The 15,345-nt window shown below is 36.3% G+C and overlaps 1 protein-coding gene across 2 annotated transcripts in view; it reads left to right on the forward strand.

The window, feature by feature from the left end:
• Positions 1-15,345, forward strand: part of LNPK (lunapark, ER junction formation factor) — a 48,468-nt gene that overhangs the window by 11,740 nt on the left and 21,383 nt on the right. For both annotated transcript variants that reach the window (XR_009933417.1, XM_062498123.1), the window contains exons 6-9: positions 1,179-1,219; positions 7,317-7,397; positions 7,484-7,535; positions 14,567-14,785. Coding sequence is in view for 1 of the 2 variants with exons in the window: in XM_062498123.1 (XP_062354107.1) it covers positions 1,179-1,219; positions 7,317-7,397; positions 7,484-7,535; positions 14,567-14,785 (393 nt within the window). In the remaining variant the exon portion in view is untranslated. The remainder of the gene's footprint in view (positions 1-1,178; positions 1,220-7,316; positions 7,398-7,483; positions 7,536-14,566; positions 14,786-15,345) is intronic.

Below are 15,345 nucleotides of genomic sequence, written 5' to 3' on the forward strand. Positions count from 1 at the left end.
GTAATTACCCTTTCATTGCATAAATAATAACTTTTTAAATATATGTGTGCCAGTTTTTGTATTTTGCACATTTAATAAAGAGGTTTATTTGATCAAAATGGATTTCTGCATTCTGGAAAAGAACAAAAAAGTAATTATTTATTCCCTTAATTTTAAGTAACAGTTTTCCTGAAGTAACTTTGAATGGTATGAAATACTTTTTTTTTTGTATTTTTGTTATTTATAAAGAAGTGTGTTTAGTTTGGTTGGTTTTGGTTTTGTGTCTTATAATTCTATGAAGCTTTTTCTGTCTTTAAAGTCTGAAAAACGGGTAAGAATAGGTATATTTTTATAGGAACTAAGATGCCAGTGTTCAGTAGAACACGGAGAAAGGGTAAAAAGTTGTACAGCTTACTGTTAAAATCTTGCTGTGAACAGAGGTACTTACTAGAAAGCTAATTTGTTGAGAGAATGTTTTCTGCATTGTATGGTGGTTTATTACAGTGAATTTTCCATGAGTGTCAAGCTCCAAATATTGACTTTCTGGAAAAAGACACATGCACTTGGCCTTTCTTCTTTCTCTTCCTTTTAGGTTAGGTGTTGTGCCTACCTGTTCTAACAGTCTCTGAACATTTAGTAGTAAAATGACCTCCTGTTTTTACAAAACTAGGGGCTTTGCTGTAGTCTGAGAGTATAGAAAGGAGGAAATAGATTGAGCTTTCAAGCTTGGAATTGACCTGGCATTTGAAACTAGTATGTGTTAAGAGGTTTATGTGAAATACTGAAGCCAGTAAATCTGGTACTCAGATATATTAATGCTTAGACCTCAAGCTTTTTTCTGTATTTTGACTCATGAGATTAAATATATTTGGTCCATTGTTGTACCACTTTTAATGTAGGTCAAAGCAGGGCACTGGTTAGAATTGGTTTGCTTAATGAGGAAATGGTGCATAAAAATTTTTAATAGTTATAACTGTAAAGTGATAACAGTGGGCTATAATTTATAAGCAGTTTCAGCATTTTAAGTGATTTATTTTCACATAAAAAACTCTGTTTTATACAAAGTTTACTGAAGTCTAGAGTTGGTAGTGGTCAGTGCATAATTTTTTCCGATTTCATAAGGCGAAGTCAATGTTTAGAGTGTGCTGAAATTATTTTAATTTGTATTTGAGAACTAATGTGTCATGTCCTTCTTTTAGATGATGCGCTGGAAGATTTAAAATCCCAAAAGAAAAAAATAGTAAGTAAAGCTTCAAGGCAGAATTATTGTTATGGTTCACTAAAACTGGTGTATGTCAGATATTTGCAGCAAACTTGATCAATAGTTTATCTCAGTAAGAAAAATGTAGGATGGAAAAGCCTCCAAGTCTTGGGTAACTTGCCCTCTTTGTGAAGTCTGTAACACTGAAAGCTGTTTCCTTTCTGTTTAATCACTCCATGAGGAAGCTTGTTGAGAGAACAAGCTGTGTTCTTACATGGTTGGCTTCATCTGCCTTGGAAGGCAAAACTTAAAAATTGCCACAACCCAAACACTTTCCGTCCCCCAACCTTACCCTGCCAAAGCAACTCCTCCTACCTCCAAAAACTCCAAAAATTCTATTATGAGGCTTTGTTATTGAGTTTCCCACAGTTTTTACCCCATACCTTCTGGATTTTGCCATGTTAGCTAAATTAATAAAAAACCAAAGGTACCAAAAGTGTGTTGGGTAAGAGTTTGGTATTATGTCATGATCTGTGTTTTATCACTTTTAAAATGTAAATGTAAAAAAGATCACCTGTAACCTAATTCTATCATTGTCCTCTGGTAAAGAGGATTTGCTTATGTTTAAATGGATGTGTTCTGTGGTTGTAGTGGTGATATAAAAGGGGTTGGAGAGGCTTATATTTTCTAGGAGACAAAGAAATGAGCATGACAACTGTATTAAGTTTATTTTGTGAAAAATGCTTAACTGAAATTAGTTAATGTTTCCAATTAACATAGTGATTTGGTAGCATTAAAGGAGGAGTTCTTGAAGCAAGAAAAGCACAGTGGAGAACAAAAGAGGTTTTGGAATCTTGAATGTAAAGTCTTCATTTCAGTTGAAGTTCAGTTTTCTGTAATCATAAAAATCTTTTTTATAGAAGCACTTGTAATACTGACTTTCTGTGTGTGAGAAGCAATTAGGAGAAAAGGCATTGAATAAATGATTAGTCAGGAAAAACCTAAATGTGTATTTTGTATGTGCAAAACATCAAAACAACTTACTGTAGAAGAACTGGGATGAAACAATGTACAATATGAAAATGAAACAACTTCATAAGTATTTTGTAGACAAAATGAAATTATAGTGTAACTATGGAGAATTTAAATCTGGAAGTATAAAGTGCCATGAGTATATATGCAAGTCAAGTCTTAATCATTAAAGACAAACTTCTGAATAGGATTAGTGAAGCTGAGTTCTGGAAAGTCCAATAATGTATAATTCAGCTGTTTTTCAGAGTTATCATTATCAGTTTGGTTATCATGTGGTCTTGTGGGTCCCTGCTTTCTAGCAAGGAACCAAAAACAGAGGACTTCCTGCAACCCCTTGAACCAGTGTCGTGTTGGTATTTTATACTCAGAAGATGGACTTGGGAGATTCATCATAATTTAAGAGGTTCAATTAAGCATTAAAATTAGATAATTATACATGAAACAGAACATGTTGAAATGAGCTGGAAGGGGATGCAGGTAACAAGACAGAATAGAATTTATGGTTTAGATAGAAATACTGAATAAATTGCATTCTGTAAAAATTTCGTTTTGGTAATACTCAGATTTGATTTTGTTTTGTTTGGTTAACTTCCTTAGGAGTGCCTTTGGCTATGAATAACCTACTTATTAGCAAAACAAAAATCAACTGAAATAACGGGAGGGAGAGGATTTTTTTCCCCTGTTGAATTCTGATTTGCTGCTGAGTTTGCAATAGGATTAGTTACTAAGATATTTGCATTGTGGTCCTCCAAGTATTTAGGATAAGTAAATTACATGTTTCCTGTTTATTTGTAATGCAAATTGTTGTCTGGCCACTGAGCCTGCTGCAACAGCTGTGCTTTTTCACTTTGTTGCAGCTCAGCTACCTAATTGCTGGATAAATCTTATATTGAAGACAATTGTCCTTCTGAAGAATGTTACAGTACTTGTGTTTTGCAGTCATGTGGCTCACCTTTTCCCTACAGACATTACTTGTATATCTGAAGGGACACAAGGTTGTTACAGGGCTGACCTGTAAATGATGTAAGCTCCTCATCTGCTAGAATGCCCTGCTGGGTTTGCAGTGACTGCTCAATAGAAATTAATTTTTGTTTAACTTCTCTTCTGACTTAGGTTACATAGTCATGTGGGTACTCATGTGGGTAAAATATTTGACAAATACAGATACTTCATCTGGAAATTACCATTAGTATTGTCTATCCTCTGCTTTGACTCAAAGTTTGTGTAATACTTATTTCTCACTGAGCTAACTATGCTGGTTTTTTTCTAGTGAATACTTTAAAACTTGTTGAGTTATTAACTGGGGGTAGGGGTTAAGTTAATTAGCTGTAATTAAGGCAGTACTTCAAGACACAACTTTGTTTCCCTCCTTGATCATAAGGGATGCTGTGGTTTTGTTGGTGACTGTTCAGCTGTGGTTTTGGTCCCAGAGTTTGTCATTTAACGAGGATGTCAGCCCTTGAGCCTGCACGTGGGTAGAAGAGCAAGTTCAGAGGGTTAAGCCTATTAAAGCAAGGACACAGGACATGTGTTAAGCTGATAGCACTGGGAATTAGTGGAGAGTTTACCTGGAACAGCCATCTTAAAGAGGGGATAATTCTTAGCCTGAGGACAAAGTTGTGAAGCTAGTATAGTAATTAGCTTGCTAATTTTAGAATTAAACTTTGCTGAAGCTTGCTCAGCTACTCTGAATACTAGGCTAAGTGTAATATTAGACTTTGACAGACTTCCAAGCCATTTCAGGTAAGAGTTTAGAACTTGCCTCTGTTAATCTAGGAAAAAATACCTGGCTGGTCTGATTTCAAGGCTGTCTTGGAGTTACATTGGTAATGGGGAAAAAAATGCAGCATATGAGTTCTATTACTTAAATTAATTACTCTTTAATCAACTTGGTCTTCAGCCTTCTAGGTGTAGACAGCCACTGATATTTTGATGACTTTCAGTATGTGATAAAAACTCTGCTAGGAGTTGGTTCTTGTATAAGCCCAATTTTGTCTGACTGGTAAATGCTAGAGTACTGCAAATACGCAACTGAAAACTCAAAATGCAGTTAAAATCATATTTACTCATGAAGGGTCAGTTACCTTGGTGGTTTCAATGTTGGCATGGATCTGTTCAGAGTATACTTGATTACTGTGACTTAAGTGATTTATTTATTTCCAATTTTCATGAAACTTTTACAGTGTATATTGGTATATCTTAAATGGTAGACTGAAAGCAGTTTCATGGCTTTGTGTGAACATGAAGACCTCATGGTTGGGTTTGACATAGCAAGTAATTCTCAATTTATGCACTCACGTAGTAGTATGGTGATTAATGAGTGGTTTGCACCATGCCAGTACTTAAGTCTTTGGTTGCTAAATTGCCTTTACAAGAAGCTTAAAATACATTGCTCATGCTATTCAGTTTAGGCAGCTGATGCCATTCCCACAGGAATTTTGTTTAGTTGCCTCTTGGGAAGGAGTTCATCCATACAGTTGTTCATAGGAAGAAAATGTGGTACCATGCTTCTTTAGTAAGATCTGATTAATTCCATGAAAAATTAATGCTTAGGCTGATACTGCCTTTCTTAGAGAGTTCACTTGTGATTTGGGTTGCTCAGCATTATAGCTTTATTGATAAGGATAGACTAGGAGTTAGCCCTTGGCAGAAAGTAGAAAATGATTTTGTAGGAAAAGTTTTGGATCTCAGGGAAGATTGTATTATGGAAAAACAGTAAGAGGTGTTCAGCAATTTGCTGGGTTAGTGCTCAGCATTAAGCCAACCCTTCCAAGATCATGCTTCAGCATGGTGAATGTTCCAGAAGTCATTTGTTGAAATGAGTTTCCTGTGTTGGAACAAGAGCCAGTTTCCTCTGCTCTGCAAACACAGAAGTAGTATTTAAATTTTACATGGGCTCTTACTTTCTTCTGGTAATTACACTGGTTTGCTCACAGTAAGTAAACTTGGACCTTTGTGATTTTTTTTATTTGGTATTATCAGCCAAATTTCAATTTACTTTAGGAAACTATACTCTAGAAGTGAAAGAATGAGAAATGTGAATATGTTTGTAGAAGTCCTGACAATTTCTATATATTTTCAAGACATTTGTAGAGAGTCAGTTGTCATACTGAATTCTTGTTCAGATTCAGCTGTACTAGAATTTTCAAGCTATATATGAATTTCAAAATATGAAGACTAAATAATGAATTTTCCAGAAACTATGTGATGTGGAGGATAGCTCTGACAACTGAATCTTGTGGTGCGAGTTGAATTATGTTTCAAAATAATGTTACTGTTTTTGCAAAACTTATCTATCTACAAATAGCTACTATCTTATCTAATACTGCTGTGGCAAAAAGTGCTTTATCTAAAGAAAGTGTCAAATGATGGTGGAGTGTTCTGGTTTTTCTCTCCCTAAAGGTCACTTTGTCCTGCAGAAAGTTTTCTCATTTTTCTTTTTGGCTATACAGAACATAAGCATGCATTTTATGTTCATTGATGTGAAGTGAATTCAGTTTCTAAAGTTTTGATTTGGCAGCCACATATTAAGAGTGTTATTGCTTCCCCACTTTGCAGCTTCACCTCACTCGTCTTACCCCTTTGTATAAAAGTCTGTCTTACAGTTTTTACTTTTATAAGCAATAAATACTTTATTTTTCCTATTAGGTCATTAATTCTGCTCTTATTGCACTGTGTGGCATTTGTTTTACGAAGTCAGTGGGTTAACTCCAAAGTGATGCTGAAATACAAGTTTAGGAAATTGATTTTTACTTCCTTCTTCACTCCCTTTTGTTTCAACAGTCCTTAATTAACAGTCTGGATAGTATTCTTTGCCTCAAACTTCAAGAAATGTGTGGAGGAGTGAGTGCTAAATAAATATACAGAAGCCATTAAATGGAGCGAATTTTTATTTAGCTTCTGAGGTCTGTTTGTGATCCTGAGGTCTGTCTAAATGTAAAACCCCTGCACAGTCTGTATATGGAGAATGGCTGAAACTTTAGTTTCTCACTAGCTAAATAATGGCATACAATTCATGTTAACCTGCGCCATTTGTTATTTTAGCAGTGATAAATGACTTTGAGAGAATTTAATTTTTTGACCACTGACCTTTTCAGTTTTGCAGTTTATGCCAACAGCAAACTTCAGAACAAAGTCCCCACTTTTAGCTGAACATGGCCATTAGTCAGCATATCCAGGAAGAAAGGTCTGCTTAAGATGCTGTAAAATGTATTATAATTTCTATACATACTAGGTATTTGTCATAACTTCAGCTATCTCAGTTTTAAGATTAAGCTGCTTCTGATGTTGGCTGTTAACCACTAAAATGATGCTTTGCTAGTGATTACATTTTTTAATTAAGCCCATGTATTAGCTATAAAGCCACTTGAGTGCATTGTAAATAAAATGCTGTAATAATGAAGTGCTTTAATTACACTCCCTAAAGTATGCATAGTTCTCAGTAAATTTTTTATTTAAATTCTTGAAGTGTTCCTTTTTCTGAAAAGCAGTTTGAGTTGCTGTAAAGATGTAGATCCAGGCTTTAAAGTCATTTGAGCAAATTCCATGGCAGTTCTCTAGTTAGTGAGTTTTCACAGCATTTGCAGCAACCTAATTGCTTCTGCTAATAAATAATCTAAAATCGATGCTGACAGCAGTTAATTGGCACAGGGACTTTATTCTGTAAAGCACTTGGCTAACGACCTTCCTTAAATTAATAGCATTAAGTGCTATGAGGAAATAAATCTAAGGAATTGCCTGTCATTTGCTTGTCATGTCTAATAACTTCCAATAATGATGGCTGATAGATTTTTGCACATTCCATTATTGAAGTTGGTGCTTGTAATTATTCTCCTCATTATATGTAAACAATTAGCAATATTTGGTGTTTCCTTGCAATAAAGCTGTTAAGTACAAGTAGTCCATTAGTTTAGAAACTATTTTTGAAAGCAAAATTTATTTTCCATTGAATGCAGCAAACCCTCAGGTAGCTGAAAATGCTGCTGGTTCATGAACGAGCTTCATTTTTTGTTAACATTGATATGATGCTTGTAAATGGGAGGGTATGGTGGGGGAAATACTTTGAAAACTTATCTGTTGATGTGTTGAATCTTTCTTGTTCCAGCTTGAGGAAGTAATGGAAAAGGAAACCTACAAGACTGCTAAACTAATCCTTGAAAGGTTTGATCCGGCAGCAAGTGCAAAGGTGAGTCTTGTTATTGATGCTGATGTAATATGGAAGGTGCTATGGAGCTGGGCATTCAAATAATGTTATTTATAATTAATTGGCAGGAGACTGAACTACCATCTGCTGGAACACCTGCAACCCCAAGACCTGGACAAGGTAATAGCCCTGTAAAATGGGTGCTCTTTAGCATCGATGTTCATCTTTCACAGCAATTTCCACTCTAGAAGTCTGTCTATGATAAAATTTGTTGATCAATTGACCTTTATTTAGGGTTAATAGACTGTTCATTAGGCTATGCCCATTACTGTTCTGTATTTTTCAGGCAAGGGATCTATTACTAAAGCCTGATGTTCTAGACAGCAGGATATTCAATGCTGCTTGATGTTAAAGCCGAGAGAAAATTAACTTCTTGTGGCAAACTTGCAACTTTTCTGGAATACTAAGTTGTTTTCAAATCTTTTGTAATATTCATTGACTTAGCTTTTCAATTGTGTTTCTATTTATGGCTAGTTAGACCTTTCCTAATGCAGTGCTTAAACTACTTCTATTTGGTGCCCAGAGAGGAAAAAGAAGCTGGTGCATAATTCAACTACTTTTTAGTTACAAAGAATGGACAGTTCTTTACTGGTTTACAATGTTCCATTTAAAGGTGCTATTGAATAAAGTAAAATAAAATGGAAAAAACTTAAATGTGTTTCAAGGAAGCCTTGTTACTAGATTGCCCACACAAATTTCAAAACCTGACAGACCTAATGCACAGTAGAATGCTTATATTAAAAATGTGATATTTATGTGAATATTTCTGCAAACAGACTAGTGTTAGTTTTTAGGCTTGAGTGTAATACTCTGTAGTTAAACTGAAAATGCTTGTATGAACACAGTATAAAGGCTGCCTCATACTGTAAATACTGAGGATTGTACTCACACTTTAAGATGAGTCTTTGTTATTCACTTTGTTACAACCTGAAAGGGCTGATGCTCAGAATAAACTGCAGAATCTGATATGCATAGTTTTTCATAAAATAGACAGATTGCTTTGGAATTTAACACTAGAATTGTCAGCTTTGCATTTAACTCTTGTGGGTAACTAAACTTCTATTCTTCTCATTTCTCACTCTTGGAGTACTTGTTTTGTTCAGTGCACGGCACCTGGATTTACTAACAAAGATGTTTATAAGCTGCATCATCAAATCTGCTGGTTTTTTCTTCCTGCTTAGCTTCATATTGCCATGAAAACGTTTTAAAGCTATCCTTACTTGTTGGCATTGAGGGTGAATAGTTGCAATGCAGTACCTCCACGGTGAAGCTTTAATCTCTTCTGATGTCTTAGACACAACAGCTTTTCTTCAAGTTTTTTCCTTACCTGTCTCGTCCATGCTCCATTTCTGCAGCATTCATAGTTTTGTTCCAGCTGAAGGGCCATTCTGACACCCTCTTCTTTTCTCTGCCTTAATACAGCTCATGGGTGATTGTGTAATGTGTAGGTACTCTGTTGTTGGCTTTTTTAAAACTCTTTATAAAATTCATCCTTCTTGAGCTATGTTAGAAATCACTCCAGTAGTCCAGTAGTAGGCTGATAGATCTGTTTGTAGAGTGCAAGCAACATGGACCAGGGGATGAAACTACCTGGACATGTGTATTTCTGTATAGAAATCTACACATGGTTAGTCATAAATTAGACAGGCCTAATTAGTCACTCTGTCTTTAATAAGAGCAGCAGCAATTTTGAAACTCCTTAGGAGGTAGATGACTGATCTCTTCCTCTCTGCCCAGGCTGTGTAAGGAGCAGTGGTGAGAAGTGAGCTGGTCAGTGTCTATTAATTAGTCTTGTGTATGTTGGGTTTTCTGGTAATAAAACATAGTGCCCCTGTTTTTGATCCAGGCAGACAAAAGCAGATCAGTTGGATCCAGCATATGCTGTGTTGTGTTGATTGTCATGACTGTTAATAGAAGGGCTGGGAGAGAGAGGTTCTGAGAGAGTTAGAATTATTTCTGAGCCAGTCACTCTAAGCTGTGGTCTGTGTTAGTAGTAAGTGTGGTATGAAGAGATATGTGAAACAGTTGTTGCTGAGGAGTTTGCCCATACTATCTGTGCTTAGAACTTCTTGTTTAGAGCTAGCTGTAAACTGGTCTCATGGGCTTGCTGGAAGGAATATTTTAGTACAGTTTCATTTGCAAAGAGTGCTCTTTGAGACTGTCATGGTGTGAACCAATAACCTCTAAGTGGGGACACCAGTGAGAAAATGTACAATTCTCTTTCAAGCAGATTCAGCTATTTGGGGTGCATGGACACTGTTGCTTGATCCTGAAGAAGCAGTTAAGTGCATAATAAAAGTGCAGTTAAACTTTGGAAAGGATTTTGGAAAATAAATTTTGTAAATTATCATGCCTAATAGTTGGATTCTGTGATCTTAAGGGTCTTTTCCAACCTTAATGATTCTATGAGTCAATGTAACTTTGTTCATATACAGCACAGTTTTATTTTCTTTTTTCCGTTCTCTTCTCCAGTGCATTGAATTTGAAAGTGGTGCAGCTTTTTGTCCCTGTGGAAGTTAGTCAGACTGTTCTATTTTGGAGGTGTGTTACAGTTCAAGAGGGACACACTGTGTTTGGCTTTGGCTTGTGAAATTGTGGAGACTTGCTTTTCAAATAACTTGTTATGCAGTAATTATTTCAATTTTTAGCTGTCAAAAAATCTACTAGCTTATTGCTGTTCACACTAAATATTTGCCCAAAGTGAATATTAGCTTCTGTTCTGTGCAGTGTATAACTTACTGTAACTAGATTACACCTTTATGTGGTTGTGATATAATTTGGTGCATGTAGTATGAGGTAGAATTAGAGTGGTTTGGAATAATAAAACATTTGCTGGCAAGTTAACATGAAAGCTTGATCTTCTCTTTGCTCACTTTGGACACAAGCAAGCCAAGTTCCAGAACTCAATTCCTTGAGCTCTGTAATTAAGTCTTTTTGAAAAGATGATAAACGATAACTGATACATAATCGAGTTGAACAGTGTTCTGTATGAGACACCGGATGAAAGGTTAGTTAGTTAGTTAGTCTATTTTTGACTTACTGATAGGAATAAAAGCTTGCACATCATACTAATTGGTGCAAAGGTTTAGTCAGTATTGCATAATAGTTGGTTCTCAGAAAAGCAACTGGTAGCACCCCAATTTTCCTGTGTGTTTAGTTCTTCTTGGAGTTTTTGTGATTTTGATATGTACTGCTGAAATAAGTAGTGGTAGTTTTAACATGACTTAGGTCAATCTTGTGTTTGGCATTAAAAAGTCACAAAATCCAGAAAGAAAGGAATTTGAAAATTTAAGTGCAATTTTATCTGTTTAGAAATATTTTGAGGGGTACAGTTAATGAATATATACTTATTTAGTTTTTTGGCCATAGAGAAAAATAGGGTAAGTATATATTTGCAGTGAAATATTTATCAACAGTATCCTGTTTGTTGGTTCTTGCTCTTTTCATTTTGGTAATAGGACTGTTGGCACAGGTGTATTCTAAATGAGATCACTCTGTGACCTGAATTAAAAATAATGGAATAAAAGATGGTTGCAGGCTGTGGGATGGATGTAAGCATGAGGAGGAAGGAAGAAAATGCTTGGTTGGTCTGATGCTAAAGCCATCAAGTTATGTAAGCTGTTTATTGACCTGCAGTGTACAGTAGCTGTATGAAAAAAAAATACGGTCTACAAAAGTCAAGGTGTTTTGAAGTGAGGGAAAAATAAAATAGTTATGCTTGTAAACATGAAACATGTCACTGCCTCACCACTGCAGTAGTGTAACAGTCTTTAGGAGCTCATACTGAATCATCAGTGGAGTAGGTACCTCTTAAGTAATGTGCCTGCTTATATCTGAAGTGTCCAGTGCTGGTAACTGCAGAATGTGAACTGTAGTGTGCTTGGAGAATAAAAGTTCTATTTTTAAGCTATTTATCTGTCTTCATGCCGTTGACTTTTGGATACACAAATATCGTTACTGAAGAAAATCCTTGGAAAATTGCAGAATTTCACTAAATCTACATCAGCAGTAGCTGTAAATTGTGTTAGTGTTGAGGTCAATGGACATGTTTCTTAGCTAAGTTGTGCAACTTGGAATTATGGAAATCTGGAACTTTGCAAGAGGCTCGTTTTTAATACATTGCATCTTAAGGCAATTTGAGAAGTATATAGATCATATCCAGTTACTTCAAAAGGATATTAGTACTGTTATTGTGGAAGTGCAGAGCAGATTTAAAAGGAATTTTGGGAGTTCATGGGTAGAGGGTCCATATGTGATACTAAAATGCTGAGACAGGGCTGTACTCTTGATGTCCATGACAGTACATTTGTGGATACTGGCTATGGTATCAGGAATGTAAGCATCAGAAATCCAGGTTTGTGTTGTCGTCACTGAATAACATCCACAGCCACTCTATGAAAGAAAATACTGGAATGGCTGGGTTGTTGGTCATGCCAAGGAGAGCATTTCTCACTTTCTCATAATGCAGATTCTGGTGACTTGGGGAGCAGCAGAGTTGAGCTAGTTCTTAAGTGTGAATCACAGAATAGAGTGAAAGCCAAGTGAACTTCTAAGTGAAGGGGGAAAAAAGGCAGTGTGAATAACCTAATATTTTTTGGAAACTAGCAATGAGTCTTGCATTCTTAACTCTGTAATGAGCCTAAAACTACTGAAGCACATCTCTTTAACACTGACTGTAAAATACTGGTTCAGCATCTTTATGGGAACAGAAATATGGAGAAAGAGTCATTAAAGTAGCAGTATCTTTTTAATCGAAAGTCATTTAAGGAATACTTGCCAAAAATGACCCTTCAGAAGGAATGGGCAAAAGGGGCAAAGCTCTTGCAGGCAGCATGGAAATTGCTTTGAAATAGTGTATTATGGGCTCAGAATAAATGTGGATATAGCCATGATGTATTGAAACAGACTCAGTGCTCTTAAACAATTAGAATTAGTATGCTTAAACCACATGATCTAGAAAGACAGCCTTCAAACTGTAAAAGTAACATCCATGTGTAGAAATTAGCCATGGTCTTTGACGTTTTTCTATGTAAAGCAACAATAAAGAGGGTTTTGTAATGAAAAAAGAATGGATTAAGATGTCTGTACATATATTAAAAATTATCTTGAAACAAGTGGAATTAGGCTTTATATTTATCGCTCCTTTTTTGTACATATGTGGACCTGAGAAGACTTGAGAAATTGCATACCTTTTAGCTTAATTTTTGAAACTAGCACGACCAGAAACTGTAACACAAACTTGACTATAATGGTTAAATAAATAATGGATTTTAATCACTACTTTGTATTTGGAGATGGGCCATGCTGTTGGTCAGATGGCATAGAGAGAATGCAGTTATCCATCCTAGTGTAGTAAAACTTGAAAGGTTACTGCTAATGTCTCTCACAAAAAAGTCTTGAAGACGTGTTAATGGGGAGGTTCATCATAAATGAATTTTTACTTCAGATAAAACTCTCAATACAGGAGCAGTTTTCAAACCAGAAACAAGTCACCAAGGAAAGGCTGATGGAATTTCTGCAACTACCTCAGCAGTTAATCCCGGTTTCCAGATTCTGAACAACTTAAATCGTGAGGGGACGGACGTCCTTGTTAAAATACAGAACCTTCAGACTCATTGGGTGATGTAATTTGGACAGTGCAGTTGTATGAAGTAATGCAGCCATGCACATGGTGTGGCAGGGGAAAAGCAGTAATTTGTTCCACTTTGTGGGAAACTGAACTAGGTGGATTTTTACTGAGGCTGTGGTTTTTTAACTTGTAGTTTTTCAAGTGGTGATACCGAAGAATTTTTAATTCTTTCTTCTATTGTGTATTAATCCTATTGATATGTACAGATAAGTAGGCAAGACCATAACATACGTATGTTGCAATTTTCCTGGCACTAGATTGGCAGTTTTCCCACAGAACTGTTAGTTTGACCCAGTACTTCAGTGATAGCTGCTCTTTCTTAGCTAGTGCCAGCTGACGTAGCGTGTTCACCCTCTCCACCCAAATCAGGAGCTGAGCATGGTGGAATTGTACTTTTGGGCACAGGGATCATTCCTTCAGACTCAGCACACTGATTTTCCACTGGCTGCTTGCCAGTGGACCTGTAAACTGCCTGCTAAGCATTTAAACTCTTCCAGCCTGACACAAAGTCAGCAGATAAAATCTCTCTAATCTTGAGACTTGGAAATGATTTTAAAGTCCAAATGTAGTGTTCAGTTCTATTTGTTGTGAAGGAAGACATGCAAGCTTGTTCAAAGTGACGTGGATGCTCTACACTTAACTCCATAGGGTATTGCAGCTTTAAGTGTGGCTGTTATTGGGGTGTCCCTTTTGGGGACTAACCTGCTACTTGTTAACCATGTAAATATCTGCAGAGCTAATGCAGTCCTTCCATTTCTGTTTGATTTGTTGCAATAGCGTGTGACCCTCTGGCTTGCATGACTATTCCAACATTCAGACTGTGGTACATTACTGGTGGTACTTGGCTTCAGAAGAACAACTGGGGAAATATATCAAGTTTTTCATGGTAATGATTTAATAGTAACTGATAGTGGTGTGAGAAGATGTAAAAGTAGGAAGGTGTTCTGGCAGAGCCCCTTCCTGCTTTGTGAGAATCCACATGCAGGTGGTTTGATGGTAGGGTTACTGAAACAAGTGAGTGAAACTGTATCACCTGAATGAAGCATTACTTTGTCTTCTGGTTTTACAATGGTTTCATTTGTCCAATCTGATTTTTGTAATAACTCTGGGCACATAGCCTGGGCGTATTAGACGCTGAATGAATAGATTTTAGGAAAGCTAAATACATGGAAGCATTTTTTAAGCCATCGATAAGTGGTCAGTTCTGTGCACTGTGGTTTGAGTCTAGCTATTCATCTGTCCAATGTTCTGCCTTAGCAGATACTTTATGATTCTGTTCTCTATTTCTTTCTAGAAGAATTTTGCCCCAAAGTGTTTAACAGTTATGATAATTACTATTAAAATATAGTATTCTATGGGTATTTACTTCTGTGACATCAGCTCAGCTGATGATACTTAGTTTTAGACCTTCCTGGTTTTGATTATGTAATTTGCTAATTGATGTAACAATATTAATGAACTTTTACCAATATCTTGTTTATAATGCTAGGTATTAAATTCAGTATGTACTTGTTCTTGTCAGAAATTCGTCAGAGGACTGCAGCTCAAAGAAATGCTTCTGTGCCCCCACCTGCAACTCCTAAGCAAGGCTCTCCAAAGTCCCTGCTCCCAGCATCTCCTAATCTGCAGAGAGAGACTCCAGCTCTGAGCGGGCTCCCGGAAAGAACGGCTGTGCCATCCTTGCAATCAAATGTTTTACCAAGGCGCCCTGGATCCCCTGCTACTTCAGTGCCTGGAATGGGTAAACACAGCACTTAATGTTATTTACAGTTTATATTGTTTTCTCTGGTTACCAATAAAACAGGCCATTTTCAGACAGTATGGAAATGGCATTTCATTTGGAAATAGCAGAGCAGTTATCTGATTAAGCAGGAGTTCCATATTCAATTAGCCATAACTCTTTACAGCTGCCACCTTTTGATGCTGAAACCTATTGCCTGAGCTCATTTAACTGTTATGGCTTCTTTGTTTAAATGGCAATAAAACTTTGCAGTATTCTGTAGTCAACAGTATAGCATACCTTTTTATGTTCTTAGTTTAGAAGAGCTCTATGCTTGTATAAATCAGGTACAGAGGAGAACACTTTCAGAATACATTGATGCTTCTCACTAAACCCTGCACATATTTTTTTTAACATGCATCTTGACATTTATTTAAATTTTTACTCTAGAAGGTATAGTCATGCAGCCTATACTCATAGATTCAAGTGAGGAATACCAAATACAACAGAAAAGTTGTCTGTGTTGTAGCTGAATATTAAAATGGCACTGTTATTTTGGTACAAGAGTCCAAAGTTTAGCA

This window comes from Cinclus cinclus, chromosome 9, assembly GCF_963662255.1.
Source record: "Cinclus cinclus chromosome 9, bCinCin1.1, whole genome shotgun sequence".
In the NCBI taxonomy this organism is placed as follows: Eukaryota; Metazoa; Chordata; class Aves; order Passeriformes; family Cinclidae; genus Cinclus; species Cinclus cinclus.